Here is a 22,558-nt window from a genome sequence, read left to right on the forward strand (position 1 = left end):
CAACTCTGATTGACCTTTAGCCATGTATTCATACATTTTGTGAAAGTGTGATAGTTCTGTGTGTCTGATGGCAGTGTATTCCAGACATGGGAAGCTCTCACAGAGAAAGCGGATTTACTAAAGGTGCTTTTCCTTAAGGGAACTACACAGTCACCTCTCATGGCAGACCTTGTGGATCTGCTGCCATAAGTTTGGGTTTTCTGTTTAACAAAAATACTGAGTGGTGGGGGGAGTCGGGCCATTTAGGATCTTGAATACAAGACATGCGTCGGTGTATTGCGCAAGATTTTCCCAACTCGGGAGCTCATGCTTTCTGAGGATGTAACAGTGATGATGGCTATTGGGCTTCCTATCAAACACTTTGAGAGCCTGTTTGTAGACAGACATTTCTCATATATCCATTTGTTTTGTCTTGTTTCACACACACCTGGTTTTCATTCCATAATCACACTGCATGTATTTAGTCCTCTTTTTCCCCTCCATGTCTTTGTGTGTAATTGTTTATTGTTATTGTGTTCACGCGCTATACTTTTTGTATTCATGTTCTGTGATTTTTTGGGCACTTAGATGTCATGTTGTGCCTATTTTTTTGACCGGAATAAAAGTGCTGCCTGTTTACTCTACTCTGCTCTCCTGCACCTGACTTCGCCTGCCTTACACAGCCTTAACAATAGTTTATGATATGGTCCAGTATGTCAATCCTCTCTCCATTTCAAGGAGGGTATTTTATTAGCAGTTTGACTTTTCACCCACAAAGTGCTGTGTGTACGCATTGTGCTTAAATACGCGCGTGCTTACATTTACGCATATTCTCAAGTATAAGTACAAATTGATAAATCCCACACTTTGCTTAGAAATGATCCCATGCATGGTTTACGAACAGTACGCAACATTGATAACTGAGGGCACAGGAGTGGGAGACGCGCGTCGATTGAATCAAATGATAGACTGAAGGAAGGAGCAAAACCTGTCCTCGGATGGGGCCACAGTGTCTCCTGACTCCTCCTGTCTCAGCCTCCATTATTTATGCTGCAGTAGTTTATGTGTCGGGGGGCTAGGGTCAGTTTGTTATCTGGAGTACTTCTCCTGTCCTATTCGGTGTCCTGTGTGAATCTAAGTGTGCGTTCTCTAATTCTCTCCTTCTCTCTTTCTCTCTCTCGGAGGACCTGAGCCCTAGGACCATGCCCCAGGACTACCTGACATGATGACTCCTTGCTGTCCCCAGTCCACCTGGCTGTGCTGCTGCTCCAGTTTCAACTGACCTGAGCCCTAGGACCATGCCCCAGGACTACTTGACATGACTCCCTGCTGTCCCCAGTCCACCTGACTGTGCTGCTGCTCCAGTTTCAACTGTTCTGCCTTATTATTCGACCATGCTGGTCATTTATGAACATTTGATAATCTTGGCCATGTTCTGTTATAATCTCCACTCGGCACAGCCAGAAGAGGACTGGCCACCCCACATAGCCTGGTTCCTCTCTAGGTTTCTTCCTAGGTTTTGGCCTTTCTAGGGAGTTTTTCCTAGCCACCGTGCTTCTACACCTGCATTGCTTGCTGTTTGGGGTTTTAGGCTGGGTTTCTGTACAGCACTTTGAGATATCAGCTGATGTACGAAGGGCTATATAAATACATTTGATTTGATTTGATTTGTCGGTTTTACTGGTTGTTTGCTGAAGCGGTTCTCCCAATTTATGTAAAACTTGGGTATGTGAGATATGCGGTGAGACAGAAGTGTTACAATTGTAAAAAGTTAGGACACGTGGCAAGTGTTTGTAGACGGAATAAATGTGTAGTAGTTGAGTCAGATGAAGCATGTTGTTGTGATGGGAATCACGTTCCCGAGTTCCCGGAGTGCCCTGTATGGGTGAGGGAGGTCGCAGTGGCTAGGATCAGGGCTATCCAGCAGGTCTCCTATGTGGAGGCAGTGAAGGAGTGAGTAGAGTTGGTTCTGGTTGTGGATGGCCCACAGTCTGCAGTGAATGCCATGCAGGAGAAGGATCCCGACATACTAATAGTGAAGAAAGTGGACTTTGTTGCGTTCATAACGAAAGTGATAAATTGCACGAGTCAAACTAATACAATAAATCAAAGAAGCTAGACGTCATTGTGAAGTGGCAAATATATTTCTGGATCTCCAGGACTTTAAAGCTAAAATATTACAGGGCGTACTGAATTAAGAAGTTCCCCCCTCCCAGGTGTAGGGATCTGAATAGTACCGTTTTTGTTTGACATTCAGGGTAGTGGCGTGAATTTGGTTCGTGTTAATGTATTTATTGTTGGTAATTTAGTATGATTTGTTCATCCACAACATTTTTTGTTTTTGTGGTATTTAAAAAAATTTCCCGTACAGTAGGTGGCGGCAATACACTTTATGAGTGTAGTCCGCCAATAAACATCAGCAAAGAAGAAGGTTATGAACGCAGCACAAGACATTGTCAGCGGGTATGGTTTGTTTGTGACAGCCATTCTTCCTTCGTTGACGAAGCCATAGTAGCTGAATACCCAACTCTCAGTCGACTGAAAATGTCTAAACTACAGTTGTTACGTGTGTTTTTAAATGAGCGTTTAACGGCGGCTGCTGTGGAGATTTTCGGGGCAGTTGAGAAAACGGTAGTGGAGTACCAGGAGGAGAATGATCGGCTACGGAGACTGCTGGGGATCACACCGGAGATACAACTATGTGGAATAGGTACGTATGTAGCTCTACTGATAGCTAGCTATAGTTCTACTCTATTAATACACTCCACACTGTTTAGGCTAACAGTGATCACCATTTCAACAATTGTACTTAAAAAATATATATATATATATATATATATATATATATATATATATATATATATATATATATATATATATATATATATATATATACGTTTACCATACATGGGTAAAAACATAGTCTTTGTCACAAACCAGGAAGTTATTTGAATTTATAATTAATGAATTGACAAACTTGAGAAATAAATAACTTTTTAATGTATTAAGAGCTCATTTAAAATATACAGATTTTTGTTATTGGATTGGAATTTGAGTTTACTTTTATATTGAATTTACAAGCTTAAATTCAAATGGACCCCAACCATCAAATCAAATGTTATACCACATGCTTAGTAAACAACAGGTGTAGACTAACAGTTAAATGTTTACTTGTCTAAAGGCTGTATAGGTAACCTCTGCTCCTCCTCTCCTTCCCTCCAGACTCCCTGCAGCTCTCTGTCTCTGAAGAGGAGGTTCCCCCTGAGCAGCAGCACTGTGAGCAGGAGTGGAGCCCCAGTCTGGAGCAGGAGGACACCGAGCCCACACAGATTAAACAGGAACAGGAGGAACTGGGAACCAGTCAGGAGGAAGAGCAGCTTCAAGGGCTCATTCATACCAAAGACTCCATATTCCCTTCAACTTCCGTGAAAAGTGAATGTGATCAGGAGGACCATCTTTGGTTCTTGACTCTTCCCCAAACCCAGACTGTGGAGAACAGAGAGAGTGAACCTAAACCAATGCATCTCACATCTTTTGGCACCATGACCCACCTAAAGGGTCTCAACATTCACTGTGACCCTCCAGATAATCAAAACAATGCATCAAGCCACAGCTCAGCTGTAAGCATTGACCCAGTAAGACTTTACAACAGTCCACTATTGGATCCCAGCCCACCTTTGGATCTCAATCGACCAATGGAGAAACACCGTTCCAAGCCCAGCATCATGTCCAGAAAAGCTCTGGAAGCTGACCTGCAGAGGAATGTGACTCTCGCCAAGAAGAGCCTAAGTGAATGCTACAACTCCACCTGTAAACTGAAGGCCCATGTCCGACTCTGTCATGGTGGTAAACCCTGCACCTGCCCCTTTTGTGGCAAGATCTTCAAACAAAAAGGACATCTATCCAGGCACATGAATATTCACACAGGAGAGAAACCGTTTACCTGTGGTGACTGTGGGAAAACCTTCAATCGCAAGGAGCACCTAACTAAACATAGACAGACTCACACAGGAGAGAAACCCTTTAGCTGTGGTGACTGTGGGAAAAGCTTTAATCGCAAGGAGCACCTAAATAAACATATACGCATTCATAGAGGAGAGAAACCATTTAGCTGTAGAGACTGTGGAAAAATGTTCAATCGGAAGGGAAACCTGAATTTGCACATACTGACTCACACAGGAGAGAAACAACATGGCTGCTCAGTCTGTGGTAAAAGATTCACTCAGAAGACTCATCTGCTGAAGCATATGGACAATATCCACAAAGAGGGAAAAACAGACAGAAGAAATAAAATCTTCAGTCAGAAGATGGGAATAAAAAGACAGGATGTGGACAACACTCTTACAAAAGGAGAGCAACTCCAGACCATTCATACTGTGTCTCTCAGATGAATAAATGTATCATAGATTGTCATAAAACATTGTATGTAAATAAAGTTTGATTTGGATTTGAATGATGAGTACAGCGTATTGCAGGAAATTCACAGGTCTGTTGAAATTTTACCTTAATTAGAAACAGTAATATCTGGTTGTTTTGATTTGGAATGTCTCTCAGGGTGATGACAGAATGGTCTGGCTTTATTGATACATTTATATTGAATACAATTCCAGAACAGGAGGGGAGCGGAAGAGGAGGAGGACCCATGTACCCCGCTTCAATCAAGCAGACTTCAGTCACCCACTTGGCTTCAGACACCCCCAAGAATGACGCGGGAGACGAATACATCTATGGCCTCCTCCTTGTCAGGCCTCACACTGCAGACAAGGGTCCTGGGGCGAGCCTGGCTGGATGAGGGTGCTTAGCCGCCTCAGTTCAAACTTAGTACCTCCCTCAGTTGTAGTTTTATGTCCCTATATAAAAATAGCAACAACGTTTTAATGATTGAGTGACAGGTTGGCACATAAAACAAATATTTATCCGCTGCACTGTTTCGACACAACGGGGCGCGCTGCGGTGTGTGTAGGGGGGCTATGGAAAGCCACTAGCTGGTTAGGTATTTTCCTTTGTGGAGAAAACACTTCTCCTCATCTCTGTGGTAGGCTAAGTGAATAACATGATACTCCTACGCCTGTAATATTTAATTTCGATGTATTAGGTATACCGTTGAAGCTGCTTCACTCTTCGCTAGCTAGCTGTAAAATGTGTTTGTGTTATTAGCCTTAGCCTATTTAGCTGGCTCAAACCAGTTAACCTGCCACGGTGGATATCAGAAATGGGGTTCACCGTGACGATTAGGAGAGCGATGAGCAGCAGCATCAAACCACAGGCCGCCACCAGGCCCAACAGCGATGACGAGCTCCAGCTTGCTCAGTGTGCAGTCTATCCACCCTTCCAAAAGCGCCGCCAGGATAATGGCTCCCCAGCCGCCTCCAACTCTGACTGTTCCTGATGATCTTGGAACATAGGAGCCAGACCAGATTAGCCTAGAATCCTACCGTAGCCACAGGTTTTCTGTACAACAACTTTCATTAAATAGCAACTGGTTCATAAGAAGAAAGTGGCTGGAATACTCGGTTACTGCAGATGCTGCATTCAGTTTCCCATGTCGAAAGTTGTGTGTTGGGTCGAATACTAACACAGACAAGGCCTTGTGAATTACGGGGGAGCTCCTAAATGCAACAAAAAAACAAACTGGGGGGGGGTCTCTAATTCTAATTTAAGCATTCTATATGTTTCAAGTTTAAAATAGTGGTAAATATGTTTAAGCATAGATTTTCTGGTGTACTTTGCCATTTGTTTGCCATGCGTCTTTGTCCTTGATAGCCAATGCATTAGATTTATCAGTTGATTCTTCATCGTTTGCTTTTGTCAGTCAGCTGTTTAGAGCGCTCATTGCGTGCGCGCGGGAACCGGTGTTCTCGGTGCCATCCGTAGCCAGAAGTAGTAGACCGTTAGTTTAGCTTTATTCTTTTCTGTTTCTTTCCTGGATCGGCTGATGATGGTGGACAATATCACTAGACAACTAGCCTACAGCTTGACACCAGTGCGCATCCAATTCATCCAACAAGTAGACTATACTTTAATGACAGTAGGCCTATAAATTGCCTCTTTTGATTAGATAAGGTTTTAACGTTCGGTGAGAAGCATTCGATTTTGCAATGGCACAGGCCTACATTACTTTGGATTTGTGTGCGCATGAGAACTGGTTTCACGGTGAAACACGTAGGCATAGTAACACACACAGTGCATTTTCCCGAGGACTCCAAGATCCATAGTTTGTACAGGGTTTAACTTCAATGCTCTAATTCAATTCGTACATTCATAATAATGACACATAACACTGTCATAAATGTAATTCATGTAAAGAAAGAAAGGTTGTGTTTTATGTCACACGATCTGTGAAGACTCCAAGCATTAACTCGTGAATTAGGGTGTAAAAAATACGCACGAAATCTGCTGAAATATATGTTGTACATATATGCACGAATTGATTGTGAGGTTGGGCTGACATAATTTACAAAGGAAGCGTTTGTGTTTAGTGAGTCCGCCAGATCGTAGGGATGTTCTCCTGATAAGTGTGTGAATTGCACCATTTCTGTCCTGCTAAGCATTCGAAATGTAACTAGTACGCGTGGGTGTCAGGGGAAAAGTACATTAGGCAGTTTTCGTTTCATTGTTATTTAATTCTAAGCAAGTCACAGCCTATATGCGCAATTTGTAGACTATAATGATTTAATACAACAGAATGTTGTTTAAATGCTGTTGTGTCGCACTCGTTTCACAGTGTATTTCTTTGTAGACTATAGCTTTGAAATAATATAAATAATATAGCCTAAATAATTCATTTTTGTTCCTTTTAGGCTTCCTGTCAGGCTCCTGACCTATTTAGATTGTTTATATGCTATACGACATGTAGCCTATTTTAAATTATGTTCACTTCTTACATTCACCTTTTCATATTTATTCAAATAAATACTTTTCATTCAAATCCAGATGGTTTGGTTTCAATACTTAAAATAGATGGGTGATGGTTAAATTGTGATTTTAATGAATGGAGCGAATTTGGAGCGCAGTTTTTTCCCCTGTAAGCATGGATCGGTTTTTAGCGGAGCTCAACTCCTCCCACATACTCTGGTGGAAACGCAATAGAGCTCGAGAGCTTGTAGTGCTAAAACCCGAAAATTAGTTACCTCTGGTTCGTTCAGCCATCCTTGTTGGAAAAATGAATGAGGAAAGAATAGGGTTTTCGGATAAACGCTGAAAGTAAGGTCTGAAGTCAACACACGCTTAAGATATCTTATACCTTTTGTCCTATGAGATAATATCAGTCAGTTAACATGACCTTTAGTGGCTGTTTTTAGGGAATCTTAGGTGGTGGGAAAGCAACAAATAGTAAATCTCTGATTAGGGAGGAGCTGGTTTTTACATATTGTGTATATTAATTTCTTCTGAATGCAGTTAGTCCGGGTACCCCCAAGCCACAAGACTATTTAGCAGTCTTACGGCTTGGAGGTAGAAGCTGTTCAGGGTCCTGCTGGTTCCAGACTTGGTGTATCGGTACCGCTTGCCATGCGGTAGCAGAGAGAACAGTCTATGACTTGGGTGGCTGGAGTCTTTGACAATTTTTAGAGCCTTCTTCTGACACCGCCTGGTATAGAGGTCCTGGACGTCAGTGACCTCAGCCCCAGTGATGTACTGGGCCGTACGCACTACCCTCTGTAGCGCCTTGCGGTCGGATGCCAATCAGTTGCCATACCAAGCGGTGATTCAGCCAGTCAATATGCTCTCAATGGTGCAGCTGAACATGAAGCTCTCGACCCGCTTCACTAGAGCCCCGTCAAGGTGGATTGGGGTGTGCTTGACCCTCCATTTCCTGTAGTCCATGATCAGCTCTTTTAACTTGGTGACATTGAGGGAGAGGTTTTTTGTCCTGGCACCACACTGCCAGGTCACTGACGTCCTCCCTATAGGCTGTCTCATCGTTGTTGGTGATCAGGCCTACCACCATCGTGTTGTCAGCGAGCGTCTGCGTTGCCAACGGATAAAATAGAAGTCAGTTCTATTTGTGACGCAGATCACGCTGCAAGTCCTGCCTCTCCCATACCCTCATTGGCTTATAGAAGTAGATACCCACGTGACATCTCATTGGTTATACCCACGTGGGTGATTGAAAGACAAACTGAGCTGTCGGTCGTCGTGGTAATACTATGAAAGTATAGGTGCCAATCGCTATATAAGTTCATAGAAGAAAAAGCCTGGGAGGAGAGATGACTAGAAGGAGAGATGACTAGATGACTTGTGCATTTCAGGTAAAATAACAACTCAATGTTTATATCGCAGGACAAATTAGATAGCAACAGCAAGCTAGCTAAATAGGACAAATTAGCTAGCAAGTGCAAGCTAGCTAGCTAAATTGCCATAAATGTTTAATGCTTTTCGACCTGTCCCCAAATTAATGTAATTGGTTCAGAGTTTGTTTTGATATTTTAACCTGCGTGTCGTGATCACGTTTGGTGTGGGGGGACAAAATTAATTTATGCACGATTGACATGATGGGTTAATGTGTTAATACATTTAAAATGCAGGCTGTAAAACAACATTCTGAAGGCACTATAGATAGATGTACATGTAAACAGGACTAACAGTGAATAGTAGCAGGATAAATAGATACTAATGGTAAAGGCAATAATCAATGAACGACAGTGTAATCAATACTAATTTTAGCAGCAGTGTAGGTGTAAGGTGGAGCAGTAGTTGTCAGCCATTTAACAGTATTATGGCCAGGGGATAGAAGCTGTTTAGGAGTCTGTTGGTCTGAGCATTGATGCACTGGTACGGTCTGCCGGACGGTAGCGCGGAGAACAGTCCATATCTCAGGTGGCTGGAGTTTTTCAGGCTTTTCTCAGACACCGCCTGGCATGTATGTCCTGTATGGCTGGGAGCTCATCCCCAGTGATGCGCTGGGCCGTCCGCACCACCCGCTGTAGGCTCTTCCGGTCGAGGGCGGTGCAGTTTCCTTACCATATAGTGATACAACCAGTCAGGATGCTCTCGATGGTGCAGCTGTAGAAGTTCCTAAGGATCCGAGTGGCCATCCCAAATAGTTTCAGCCTTCTGAGGGAGAAGAGGCAATGCCGTGCCTTCTTCACGACTGTGCTGGTGTGAGAGGTCCACGTTAAGTCCTCAGTAATGTGGACATCGAGGAACCCCTCCACTGCTGCCCAAAGTTCTACTAGGTACAGAGTAGAGATAATGGAAACAGATGTGCAGAAACTGCATGTGTGGAAACAGCTACAATTAGTAATAGCACAGTTGAAAGGGGAAAAGTATCATTATTTTGTATATGATGTTCTAGGATGATCATTTCTTGTATGAACTGCATTGAAAGACATTACATTTTTAACAGTCGACTCATGAACTACCTGCAACGGCTTGGGACTGATGTGACAGCGTGTACTCAACATGATAATGCCGATATCAAGAGAAATTGCAAATAATGTTATTGAATTGGGATTGGAAATATACAATTCGTCAACGTCAAAATAAGATCAATTGAATCGTGTTCCAATTTTGAAGCGTGACAAGTACAAAGTTACCCCTGCTAAAAATAGATAAATCTTAAACAGGAAGAGAAGCTCATAGTCGAACTGCATTGTGGGATAGAACACCGGTGCCGTTTCTCTCTAAAGAATTGTAAAGATGATGGTGAGTAGCCGTTCATGCTTCGCTCATTCAGACAAAATCCACCCGCATCCGTCACATTATCCCTGTATATGTGTTACCAAATTACATGTATTGTAAAATGTATGCTCTTTCTATCCAGATTGACGCATTATCTTTCAAATAAAATACGTTATAAAGTCCACCGTTATCACGATGCTAACAAGTAGCGTCACCTCGCATCCAATGGGCATACCGGTTACCAGTTAGCTCCTTAGCTAGTGACGGTCCTGTACGGTTAGTTCATACAATTTTTGGGGTGAGGGTTAGCTATGTACATTAGTAATATGCTGACATAGGGGTTTATAGTTAAGTGTAAACCCATGTATATTTTTTCGTAGTAGTCATCGCGTCTGGTTTGTTAGGTAAAATAGCTACGCACGGGCTTTGTCAACTTGTGCTAACGTTGCTAGCTGGCTAGGTGTGGTTATCGGTCACGGTTTGAAGGATCCCGTTTTTTTTTGTTAAATTTAACGCCAGGTTTGAATTCTCGTAATAGGGTAGAATTTACGCAGCGGGTTAGGATAAACGGGTTAATTGAAATGCAAAATAAATAACCTCACTAACCACAGTAGTAGCTAGTGAGGAGTGGCTGGCGGTCTTGACGGCGTTGTGGCGCATCAGATGGTCAGAACAGTCGAGAACTTTCCTGCTATGCTAAGCTAGTTAGCGGGTTATATTTCCCACGTGGGCCCATTTAAGCATGTTTTGATGGTCTGTTATTGACAAATATACGAAGGCTAGCCCCTTAGACCCTGAATACGCTATTTTACGTTGAACCGATGTAAAGCCCGTCACGTTATGGAGCAAAAGTGGGGAGAAGGGAGCGCCCTTGCTTGGCCTTAATCAAATGAAACAATCTGCGCCTCTCGGTCATTTTGACAATGCAGGATGCTTCATCGTCCAGAAACGGACCTTTTACATAATACATATTAGAATGTATAACAAGTTCATTCGGGAGGCAGCTGGCTAAAGCGTTAAAATAAACCCTACTCATTACTACACATGCTTAATTACGGCACTTTTGTGGGCAAGGCGGTGCAGAACACGGGGGCCCGGGCGAGATTAATCAATCCCCCTCTTAGCTACTCACTATTCAATGGGAGGTGTTTGGTAGCAAGAAACGCAGCTAACGTTAGCCATAGTTTTAGTTAGATAGCGAGGAACCACCGTACCCGTTGGCTAAACAGATTAGCTACATGTTGATCTGTGCTCAGTCATTGCAGCTCAGTTTGGAAGTAGTAACTTTACAGTAGTTTTATATCGTGCAGCCTATTTGATTCTTACCGTGGGCATTTTATTACGCACTGGCGATATTGAATGGCTAGGGCTGGGCCTTTTTTTTCACCGGTATTTCCAGCCTTCCGCTGGCTTTGCTGCAGGAAGAAAATCCTAGGAAATTTTAATTGACACAAGCGTCTCCAATCATTCAATATCTGGATGCACTTGATTGTTTGCTGGGGGGGAAAGCAAATCTTAATTTAACAAAGGGTTATTATATGGCAGGGAATACTATTTGTAGATTAGTGATTCTACACCTTGCTTTGCTCAAGCTTATTCTCTCCGACTGATTCTCCCTGATCATCTGGAGGTTATTTATACACATTGGTTAATTAGGACAGTTTAAAAGGGGAGAGACTATGAATCCAGGCAGAAAATATAAAACGTTTTAGAATCGCAATATAACTTGGAGAAAAAAGAAAAAAGAGCACGCCAATAGCCTGCTGGGATACTCTTTCTACAAGATATGTTTAGCAAAACCGGCATTCGATCATTAGCTCATAAACGTAAAGACGGGCAGCCATCTGAAATAAATGTAAACGCTGTTTCAGGATGCTTTTACCTTAGAAGGTTGTGGACGATCATCCTTACATCAGAAACAGTATTTCACGAGGTTTGTTGTCTGTTTGGTGTTTCTGATGATCTTAGCTTGCCACCTCTAATGAGCTGTGGCGCTTCTCAAAGTAATTTTTTCTTAACCTCAAATAGCGAGTAAACAAAGTGTGTTTTTACATCCCTTGGGAATTACAATAGTTCCTCAGTGTAGGCCTATCTGAGTTATTTATTTCTATAACCCCCAACCCTTGTTGTGAAAGGGAAACATGTCATGCACTGATCCAGTGGAAACGTAATAAAATACCTGATTTTTACTTCTTATCCAAATAAAGCTGTCTGTCCGGGGGCTCACTGACACAGAGACTGAGGCCCCAGAGTAGTTGATACATGTTTGCAAGTGCTGGACTTGGTGGTTAATGTTTGCAAGTGCTAGGGCTGGACTTAAGTTGTTAATGTTTCAAGTTTGGCTAGGCATGGCTTGTTTGCAACAATGTAATTTATAGGATATTTATTTTTGAGGGTGTTTTCTACCTGCAATGGTTTTTATTTGTTGGCTTTATGTAGGCAATTTTTTTTTTTTTACATGGTTGACAATAGAAGTAACTTTTAGATTTGTCAGTTTCATTTAGATAAAATGTAACCACGTGACAGTGATTCTGAGAAGACATTATTTAAATTAAACTGTTTTACAAAGGAGCATATGAAATATCATACCTAGCGTGCAGGTTACTGTAAACTGAAGCTGAATCTGTGAAACTGAAGCAATCTGTGCTTCAGAACAGGAAGCTGCGTGTGTTGTGGGGGGGGGGGGCGCTAGCCTACCATACCTACATAATTATCCATATAAAGTTCAGTTTAGCAATCTGCTACAATAGGCAGGTGAGTTGGTGAGTTCATTGATCATATTTCAGATGGGCCTAGTTTGGGTGTGTTTACAGGGCTCGACGTTAACACTTTTCTGCTTTCCCGGGGCAAGTAAAATCAAATCATTATCAAAAAAATTTAAGTTACGCCGATCAGAATTGTGTCAGTGTCCTGATGCGATGTGTTACGCACTGGCCTCCCGATCTCTGTAGCGCTCATTGGAGTATAATTATTGCTCGTGCCTGTCAATGCAGGCCTACAGTCTTTCAATCATGCAGTCGCAAGATGGGTTTGAGGTCAAAGTGAGCCTAGCTGTGTGCTAGTAGGAGTTGAAATGCTTCAAACGGCCGTAGCTTTCTTAGCTTTTCTAAGGGGGGGGGGGGGGGGGGGGGGGGGGGGGGGGGGGGGGTGTCAGACTTGGCGCACACAGCCACAAAGTCCTAAATAAATTCTCGTCTTGAATCTGCTAATGCCCGTGCGTTAGTAATGGTCGTTTGAAGAGGCATGCTCTGGCTAACGGTGCTTTTCTTTCTTCTTCACATGGGCTTTAGACATTAAGTGGTCATCAAATGTGTTTTTATGGGTCCAATCAATAGCATGTTGACAGAATGTGCAAAACAGCTTGTTGCCTGACTCAGTTCTTTGGGTATCGCTCTGCTCTGAATTTAGGGGTTAGTGTCGACTTAGCTGTAAACATTTGACTAGAATTTCTTGTTATTCAAGTGGCACTTTGCCTCATACACGACTTGGCCCTCTTGACGACCTATTCGACATGTTTCTCAAAGTAACAGCCAAGTTGTGAGATGACGTAAGAGTCCGGCTTTTCCCATTCCCCCCCCCCCCCCCCATTTTTAAAAATAAATTTCAGCCAAAATATAGAAAATTATGCAACACTCTTCGTTTACAGTTGATTCTATTTTTATTACCAAATTCTGTGATTCCGTCCGTGTTTTCCTTCCCACTCTTAGCCAGGGCCCAACTTGTCTGCATAGTGACCGTCATGTCTCAGCCATCTTGCTGAAGGATGTCTTGCTCATCTCTCAATTCTTTCTTTCCCTCCTCTCCCTGTAGCCCACACCGGTTATCCTGCTTAAGGAGGGGACAGATACGTCTCAGGGCGTCCCTCAGCTGATCAGCAACATCAATGCCTGCCAGGTCATCGCTGAGGCCGTCCGCACCACACTTGGGCCTCGCGGCATGGACAAACTCATGGTGGATGGCAGAGGTGAGAGGGATGGAGATGTCAGAGTGGGGGGAACATGGTGTGTCATTTTGTGGGGGAGGGAAGCCTGGCCTGCAGTAGTTGGACACTTGTTTTGCAGTGATACTGAAGCTGTGTGTGTGGGGGGGATGTCTCCCTCAGGTAAAGCCACCATCTCCAACGATGGGGCGACCATCCTGAAGCTGCTGGATGTGGTTCACCCTGCTGCCAAGACCCTGGTGGACATTGCACGCTCCCAGGATGCCGAGGTCTGTGTGTCTCTTGTTTGAGTCCATCTGTGAAAGCGTTAGTACTGACTCCTCTAGCCCCCCCCTCCCACTGACTCCTCTAGCCCCCCCTCCCACTGACTCCTCTAGCCCCCCCTCCCACTGACTCCTCTAGCCCCCCCTCCCACTGACTCCTCTAGCCCCCCCCTCCCACTGACTCCTCTAGCCCCCCCCTCCCACTGACTCCTCTAGCCCCCCCCCCCCCCCCCCCACCTGACTCCTCCCCACCTGACTCCTCTAGCCCCCCCTCCCACTGACTCCTCTAGCCCCCCCCCCCCTCCCACTGACTCCTCTAGCCCCCCCTCCCACTGACTCCTCTAGCCCCCCCCCCCCCACCTGACTCCTCCCCACCTGGCTCCTCTAGCCCCCCCACCCCACCCCACCTGGCTCCTCTCGTTCTAGTGTTAGTCTGTTCCCTCTCCATTTGTATTCATTGTTTTCTATTCTCTGTCCAGGTGGGCGACGGTACCACGTCTGTAACCCTGTTGGCAGCAGAGTTCCTGAAGCAGTTGAAGCCGTACGTGGAGGAGGGTCTCCACCCCCAGACCATCATCAGAGCCTTCCGCAGCGCTACGCACCTGGCCGTCAAGAAGATTCGAGAGATCTCTGTCACCGTCAAGAAGGATGACAAGAAGTGAGTTGTGTGTGTGTGTGTGTGTGTGATCTTTCAAAGGGGATGGAATAAAGAGGAAGATGTTTCTGTTGGACTTCAGATTGAACCCTGGTCTTCCTCTAGAGAACAGAGGGGGCTCTTGGTGCCACCACGGCCATGAACTCCAAGCTGATCACTGTCTACACCCCCTCTTCTATCTCCCTCCCCCCTCTAGAGAACAGAGGGAACTCTTGGTGAAGTGTGCCGCCACAGCCATGAACTCCAAGCTGATCGCAGGTCAGTTATTATTTTTATTTTATTGAACAACAGAATCATAAGTTGATGGAATTAGCTTTGCAATTGACTTACAATTAATTCATCTACGGCATTTGTTACTAAAATTCCCCCTTTTTTTTTGTTTTTACTTGTTATCTTGGTTGAACCATTCTGGATTTCCTGCTTATTCCTTCTTGATTCTGGGAATTTTCCAACCCGGGATTTTTTGTTGTTGTAAAGTTGCCAAAATAATGCAACCCTAACGACTGGTAGTTTCTCAGAGAGTACTGGTATTCTAGCGTTAGTGTTACGGTTGTAGTCTACAACTTGTATTAATGTTGTAATTCAACCCCAGGTCAGAAGGAGTTCTTCAGTGAGATGGTGGTGGAGGCTGTCATGATGCTCGATGAGCTGCTGCCTCTCAAGATGATCGGGATCAAGAAGGTGCAGGGAGGAGCCCTGGAGGTAAAAGACTAGCACCTTAGGGCTGGGTGTGAGAGAGGGACGACGGTGTGTGTCGTTTTAGTGAGATGAGACTACAGTGCTGAATCTCAATATACTAAAGTGGCTCTACTCCGTCTTGGGGTGTCGGGCTGGGACCTCATTATAGGTCCTAAAGCAGGGTAAACTACTCTTTGTTCCAACTAGACACCTCACCTGACCAACTGAGCTAATTGATTAGTGATTGCCTACATTAAAGACACCTGGTCTTCCAGTTTTTTTTTTAAATTGTCTACTCCTGTCCCGGGGGTAAACGCGGTACAGCCCAGCGTCCTGTCCCGGGGGTAAACGCGGTACAACCCAGCGTCCTGTCTGGTGCACTACCATGTGGTCTGGATCCTTTCAAAGTGTTTAATTTATTCCACCACCTATTGCAGTCTCTCTCCCTCTACAGGAGACTCATTTTACTCCCCTCCACTCTCCCACCCCTCCTCCCTCTACAGGAGTCTCACCTGGTAGCTGGCGTGGCCTTCAAGAAGACGTTCTCCTACGCCGGGTTTGAGATGCAGCCTAAACGTTACGACCAGCCCAAGATCGCTCTGCTCAATGTCGAGCTGGAACTGAAGGCCGAGAAGGACAATGCAGAGGTCCGCGTCAAGTCTGTCGAGGTTAGTAATCGATCAGTCAATTAATCAATTTTAACAATCAATAAAGGAGCATTATTATATTATCACTAGTGACTTTAAAAATATATATTCTTATATTCATATTTAAACTAAGACAATTTCGATCTGCTTAAATATATATTGTTTGTGTGTATGAGAGACGTGATTCGTACCCACGTCTCCAGTGATGTATGTGATCTGTGGTCTTGGGCTAAGCACTACCGCCAGACTCTAAAGATGGCGTACCCATTCAATCACACTGTCCCTGTATGCATCTGAAATATAAAGAGTATTATTCACTAAGCCTTAGGAAATACACTACCCAACACCAATGCTTTTTAAATGAATGAGGGAGAGTGAAGTCTATGCACCTTTTTCCCCTCGGGTCTCCTCCCCAGGACTACCAGGCCATCGTAGATGCAGAGTGGAACATCCTGTATGACAAGCTGGAGAAGATCTACAAGTCAGGAGCCAAGGTACATAGCTAGACAACCTTTTCCCTGGTTTACATGTCCTCTGGTTGAAAAGGTTGCCGTGACTACGACAGGCTAGCTTGCTGGCAGTGGAGACTAAGGTCAGACGATGTTAACTTTCATGCTAGCAGACTTTTTTTGGGGGGGGGGGGGATTAATTATTCAACTTATCAAAAAAACACAACTTATCTTTGTTTTCAAAGCATGACGAAATCAAAAGTTGTCTGAAATGTGACATGTTGCTCCTTTTTTTTTTTAAGGTGGTCCTGTCCAAGCTGCCCATTGGAGACGTGGCCACACAGTACTTTGCTGACCGGGATCTGTTTTGTGCTGGACGTGTTCAGGAGGAGGACCTCAAGAGGACAATGATGGTAGGGGACCGCAGTCAGATAAATGGATATTAAAACTGGGTGGTGTTCATTAGTTGAGTCTTCCAAAGCCATGGAAAATGTCTTGTTTCTCATTTGAGAAGTTAATTTGTCTGAATTTAGAGCAACGGTCGTAAGTGTAATTCTTATCAATGGTATCTTCCATTGGTTTGTGCTTTTTCAAACTCTTTTTTTTTTCCTAATGTGGTGTGTGTGGCTGTATTTCTTACGGTGTAATGTGTCCTCCAGGCCTGCGGGGGCTCCATCCAGACCAGTGTTGGCTCCATGACAGACGATGTCCTGGGGCGCTGTGAAGTCTTTGAGGAGGTGCAGGTTGGAGGAGAGAGGTATGAGCTCCTAGGAGGAACTTCAGTGTGTTTATTTGCCGACTGCCTCGGGAACATTTGTAGAGCGGCTAAGTGCGCTGTTGGATAAAACTTCTTTTGCACATTTTGACATTTTTTTTACGGGAGATCTCCACTAAACACAGAATAAAAATGTTTGTCTCTGTGACTGCAAGTACACAGTTGACTGCAAATGACTGCAAGTACACAGTTTCCAAACAAGCGAAGAGTATAAAATGACGCTTCAAATGAAAACCAAGAGGACTGTCTTGAGAGACCTACAGTGGACAACACAGACCTACCTATACATTGAAATCAATTTCACCTTAATTCAATTCATATTTTGCCAGCTGTCTAATTTTTTGCCTCAATATATTTCAGGAAGTGCCAAATCAATGATTTTGTGCGTTAGGCCTATTGTAGGGAGGCTAAGCATTTGGGCTAAAATAATCTGGCTTAATATTTGCAGCCATATTGGTGATAATTTCACCAGGATTTGATCTGGTCGTCGGTATTGTGGAATAGTGGTACGGATTTTATATTTCAGCCCCTTCTCTCCAATTTCATGATATCCCAGTTTGATCTTGTCTCATTGCTCCAACTCCCCAACGGGCTCGGGAGATGAGACAGTCGAGTCACGCGTCCTCCAAAACAAGACCCGCAAAACCGCCCCGCCCTCCTTAACACCCGCCCTCCTTAACACCCGCCCATTTAACATGGAAGACAGCTGCACCTATGTGCCTGCCACAAGGAGTCACTAGAGCGCAATAAGCTAAGTAAGCCCCCCCACCCGGCCAAACCCGGATGACGCAGGACCAATTGTGCGCAACTCTATGGGACGGACAGTTATGACAGCCTGAGATCGAACCCAGGTCTGTAGTGATGCCTCAAGGCACTGTGGTGCAGTGCCTGAGACTGCTGCGCCTCAGGAGGCCCGTTTTGATGTTTGAATGGAGAAAACAGCGCTGCCTTTCTCCTAGGCCTATCGACACGTGCTCTAACGACGCACTTGGCAAACCGTTCTTTCTGCGCCGCGTTTTGGGAAGCTCGTGATACATCTTCGGCCGGTTTGTAACAATGCGTGTTAGGAGAGAGGATGCAGGCCAGTGTTAAAACACTCGTTAGCCTAAAGTTCCATCGATATCAGGAAACCGGGCCCTGGCTAGTAGAACATTTCACTGGCCTGGCAGTGTCACTTAAAAAAATATTGTATAGCAAATATTGGGAGAATCTCACCCAGCCTAGTTTAAAATTGTGATTTTTCTAGTCTGTTTTTTTAAATGCGTGCCCCGTTCTTCCAGGTATAACTTCTTCAAGGGTTGTCCTCGCTCCCATACGTGTACCATCATCCTGAGGGGCGGAGCCGAGCAGTTCATGGAGGAGACGGAACGCTCTCTACACGACGCCATCATGATCGTACGCAGAGCCATCAAGGTAGGTTGACCCGCAGGCCACTGGACCTAAACCATAGAGTTGGATAGAGGGCACATCCTAAAGCTAAAAATGGTCTTTGTGGCAAGTGCTCCCTCTACCAAACTCTGACTTAAACCAATGCCATCCTTCTACAGTGAGCTGATATTTAATCAGTGCTTGTGCTGGGTACCTAAACTAACCCACGGCATCTGTCTCGTTAAATGCTTCCTCCTATCCAGTATGCTTCACTGTTCCCTAACAGTCATTGAAGTCAGTAGCCTAGTAGTTAGAGCGTTGGGCCAGTAACGAATCCCTGAGCTGACACGGTAAAAATCTCATTCTGCCCCTGAACAAGGCAGTTAACCCACTGTTCCTAGGCCGTCATTGTAAATAAGAACGACAGTCTAAATTGTCTCCTTTCCTCCGTCTTGTCGTCTCCTCTCCTCCATCCTAGGGGGTGCTGGTGCAGTAGAGATGGTACTCTCAAAGTACCTGCGTGATTATTCTAGAACCATTCACTGACCTCTCCCTCCATCCTCTCCTCTCCAGAATGACTCCATCGTGGCTGGCGGAGGTGCGATCGAGATGGAACTCTCAAAGTACCTGCGTGATTATTCCAGAACCATTCCTGGCAAGCAGCAGCTGCTGATTGGAGCGTACGCTAAGGCTCTAGAGATTATCCCCAGACAGCTGTGTGACAACGCAGGCTTCGACGCCACCAACATACTCAACAAGCTGCGCGCCAAGCACGCACAGGTACACACACACACACACACACACCATGCCTACACAGGTGGGTAGGTGGGCACGTTCCAGCAGCGGATCACTTTAGTCTAGATGTTGACGGTCGTTGGTCACCTTTTCATTGTGTTGCATTATGGGTAGAGGTGAAAGTAAGTTAAAAACAACATTGGGGGGTAACAGCGTAACGTTAACATGAGCCTGTCACAATAATTAGAAAACTTGAGGATTTTTCTTGAAACCTATTACTTGGATCATTACCGCATGAAGAATGAGCCGATAGACTTCAACTTGTTGAATACGCTCAAATGAGGTGTGGTTGAACGATAACTCTTGGCCGACCCAGAGATGAGTGACCGACAGGAGTGGAGAAATATGAAAGAATATTTCTTTCAACATCTTGAGAGAATGTGATTGGTCACTTAGGGTCCTGTTGTGTAGCCTAAACATGCAATTTATTTTTCTATAAAAGGTGACAGTTTCATTTTCAACCACACAAAATATGCATCTAAGACCCAACTGAAATGCTATCAGAAAACATGTTGGATCGTTTTCACAGCTTTCCATGTCTTTTTTTAAAAACTGTTCAAACTATAATTTGGATGTCCCTCCCGGTCTTTACTCTGTGAGCCAAGTCGATAATGAATGAACTTGACCGTCAACTAGATAGAATGTTGATGAGTCACTGATCATTCTATCGATATGACCTGATCAGTGCATCATCAACATTCTATCGATATAGAACGATCAGTGACTCATCAACATTCTATCGATGTAGAACGATCAGTGACTCATCAACATTCTATCGATATGACCTGATCAGTGCATCATCAACATTCTATCGATGTAGAATGATCAGTGACTCAACATTCTATCGATATGACCATATTCTGGTGAGCAAAGCTTTATTTTATTTTTGTATTCTAGACGAGCGTCAAGTAATGACAGAAGGGTATTGAAGACAAATAGTCTACCAAATGTCACAATTTATAAGCAGAAAAATATCTAAAAAGAGGCTTTAAAATGAACATGGCCTCTTGTCGTTTCGTCATCCCTGCGTAGGGATCCCACATTTGAAGTAGTTTGATAACATGACTGCTTATGCCTCATTAGAAGATAAACTTTTAAAAGTTTATTAGCCTAATGACAAATCTTTACGACTAGGCCCACAGATCCTTTTTGAATTAATAGGGGTTCTATATGGAATTCTATGATTTTTCTTGTGTGTAGACACAGGAGGTCCCCGTACTGGGACGAAATTCATGTTCAACTCTGATTGTGGGGATAAAAACCGTCCGACCTGCTACATGTTGACTGCGTGAACTTTACACAAATCCTGTGTTCAAAAGTGATATTTGGGACCTGTCAGTAACCAATGAATTGTAGCCACATTGTTTCCAGTTTGAGTGTGATATACGAATATAGAAACGTTTATTTTAACATTTATACAACTCTGTTGATGCTGCCGTGTTGATCTGAGCCTTGCTGTTGAAAAACCACTAGGCATCAGATTTTCTGCTGTCGCAGATGCACCTGCACCCACTTTTCACCGATTTTTCATCTATAGTCTGCTTCATTAGGCTTACTGCTCAAACCCTATGAGAGATCCACACACACACTAACCCCCCCCTCTCTCTCCCTCTCTCTCCCCCTCTCCTCTTAGGGTGGTATGTGGTACGGTGTAGACGTGAACAATGAGGATATAGCTGATAACTACTTGGCGTGTGTGTGGGAACCCTCCATCGTGCGCATCAACGCGCTGACTGCCGCCAGCGAGGCCGCCTGCCTCATCCTCTCAGTGGACGAGACCATCAAGAATCCGCGCAGTAGCGTAGACGGGCCACCAGGGGGCGGGAGAGGCCGGGGACGTGGCAGGCCCCATGCTCACTAAGGGGGGGGGGACCCTGACCTCTAACCTACAGAGCCATAGACCGACATTCTGGCAAACTAGGTGAAATAGGAAAGAATCATCCACTTTGTTACTAAATGTTCCCATGACAACAGCAGTCTAGATTACATTCTGTTCATTTTAATTGGAATGTGACAGTCTTTGGAATGTTTGGAACCAACATGGCGGTTCTATTAGAGGCTCTAAATTCTAATGGAGTTTACTGAGCGATGTATGTCTATGGCTCTGGTCTAGTCTCACTTCAGTCGCCTCCAACACTTCTTACAGGAGGGGTGCAACAGCAACGGTAGTAGTGGTACTCTGGGCTCTGGCTAGGATGGTGGTAGAATTTGGTCCAATTTCCCTTTTCTCTCCTTGTAAGTGATGGCATCTATGTTGTCCAGTCATCTTAATGCATTAGTCGGCCAAACCAATTCCCCTGTCATGACTAACATCAGCCTGTGTCTTACAAACTACTAACCACAACTCTTATTCCCTTTGTCTCACATTGCTTCACATTGGGATGGTTGGATACTTGAGCCGCCTCACCACAATACCATATTCATGTGTTTAGAACCCCCCCCCCCCCCCCCCCCCCCCCCCCCCCCCCCCCCCCCCCCCTCCCAGCCATTGTCTAGGACAGAGTCAAGGGTGCCATCTTTTGTAATGCTTGTAACTGTCACACGCACTGAGTTAGTCGATGATGTTGACAATGTTTTTGTTGCTTTGTTGCTATTTATTATTGGACCATTAAAATCAATAATTCTACAGCTCAACTACTGTCTCCTGTGTGTTGCAGGAAGAGGGGTGTGTGTTTGAATATTAGCTGAAAATACCTTGGATTTGATGATCTAGAAGACTTCACTAGTCGAAATCCTGGCGCATTGTGTTTACCTGCCCTTCAATGGCGGTTGGTGGTTGCCATAACAATACGTATTCAACCCCTTTTTTGTTTTGGCAAGCCTCAAAAATATAAATGCATGTAAAGTGTTGGTTTCATGAGGAAATAAATAAATAAAAGATCCCAGATATGTTCCATACGCACAAAAAGCTTATTTATCAATTTATTTACATCCCTGTTAGTGAACATTTCTCCTTGGCCAAGATGATAATCCACCTGACAGGTGTGGCATATCAAGAAGCTGATTTTAAACAGCATGATCATTACACAGGTGCACCTTCTGCTTGGATAATAAAATGCCACTCTAATGTGTAGGTTCGTCACACAACACAATGCCACAGATGTGGCATGGTTTGAGGCGGCATGCTGACTGCAGGATTGTCCACTTGTGCTTTTGCCAGAGAATTGAATGTTAATTTCTCTACCATAAGCTGCCTCAATGTCGTTTTTGAGAATTTGACAGTATGTCCAACTGGCCTCATGACCAGCCCAGGGACTTCCACATCCGGCTTCTTCACCTGCAGGATCGTCAAGACACCAGCCATCCGGACAGCTGATGAAACTGGGTTTGCACAACTGAAGAATTTCGACTTAAACTCAAAACCTATGAGGGACGCTCATCTGTGCTT

At 44.4% G+C, this 22,558-nt stretch overlaps 2 protein-coding genes across 3 annotated transcripts; both read left to right on the forward strand.

Moving 5' to 3' along the window:
* The first annotated feature begins 2,202 nt into the window (after positions 1–2,202).
* Positions 2,203–4,432, forward strand: LOC110531387 (zinc finger and SCAN domain-containing protein 22). Its single transcript, XM_021614576.2, has 2 exons — positions 2,203–2,689; positions 3,202–4,432. Exons 1-2 carry the CDS (start codon positions 2,290–2,292, stop codon positions 4,368–4,370), a joined length of 1,569 nt encoding a protein of 522 aa, XP_021470251.2. The 5' UTR covers positions 2,203–2,289; the 3' UTR covers positions 4,371–4,432.
* A 5,046-nt stretch (positions 4,433–9,478) lies between these two features.
* cct7 (chaperonin containing TCP1, subunit 7 (eta)) lies at positions 9,479–21,338 on the forward strand. Of its 2 annotated transcripts, XM_036987233.1 has the most exons (13): positions 9,479–9,624; positions 13,411–13,564; positions 13,703–13,809; positions 14,283–14,461; positions 14,655–14,716; positions 15,051–15,160; positions 15,640–15,804; positions 16,200–16,277; positions 16,535–16,645; positions 16,892–16,989; positions 18,288–18,420; positions 18,949–19,155; positions 20,804–21,338. In XM_036987233.1, exons 1-13 carry the CDS (start codon positions 9,619–9,621, stop codon positions 21,029–21,031), a joined length of 1,638 nt encoding a protein of 545 aa, XP_036843128.1. In that variant the 5' UTR covers positions 9,479–9,618; the 3' UTR covers positions 21,032–21,338. The 2 variants fall into 2 exon arrangements, with proteins under 2 accessions (XP_036843128.1, XP_036843129.1); XM_036987234.1 differs by lacking the exons at positions 9,479–9,624; positions 13,411–13,564; positions 13,703–13,809 and having other exon boundaries at positions 14,323–14,461; positions 14,564–14,716.
* The last annotated feature ends 1,220 nt before the right edge of the window (positions 21,339–22,558 follow it).

The sequence above is a fragment of the Oncorhynchus mykiss genome, chromosome 9 (genome assembly GCF_013265735.2).
Source record: "Oncorhynchus mykiss isolate Arlee chromosome 9, USDA_OmykA_1.1, whole genome shotgun sequence".
Lineage (NCBI taxonomy): Eukaryota > Metazoa > Chordata > Actinopteri > Salmoniformes > Salmonidae > Oncorhynchus > Oncorhynchus mykiss.

Excerpts from the sequence above, each read along its gene's own strand:
- cct7 (XM_036987233.1), top strand. Across the intron at positions 16,990-18,287 it reads GTGCAGGTTGGAGGAGAGAG|GTATAACTTCTTCAAGGGTT; the intron begins GTATGAGCTCCT and ends CCGTTCTTCCAG. Across the intron at positions 18,421-18,948 it reads TCGTACGCAGAGCCATCAAG|AATGACTCCATCGTGGCTGG; the intron begins GTAGGTTGACCC and ends TCTCCTCTCCAG.
- LOC110531387 (XM_021614576.2), top strand. The coding sequence starts at position 2,290 with ATGATTTGTTCATCCACAACATTTTTTGTTTTTGTGGTATTTAAAAAA. Across the intron at positions 2,690-3,201 it reads GATACAACTATGTGGAATAG|ACTCCCTGCAGCTCTCTGTC; the intron begins GTACGTATGTAG and ends CCTTCCCTCCAG.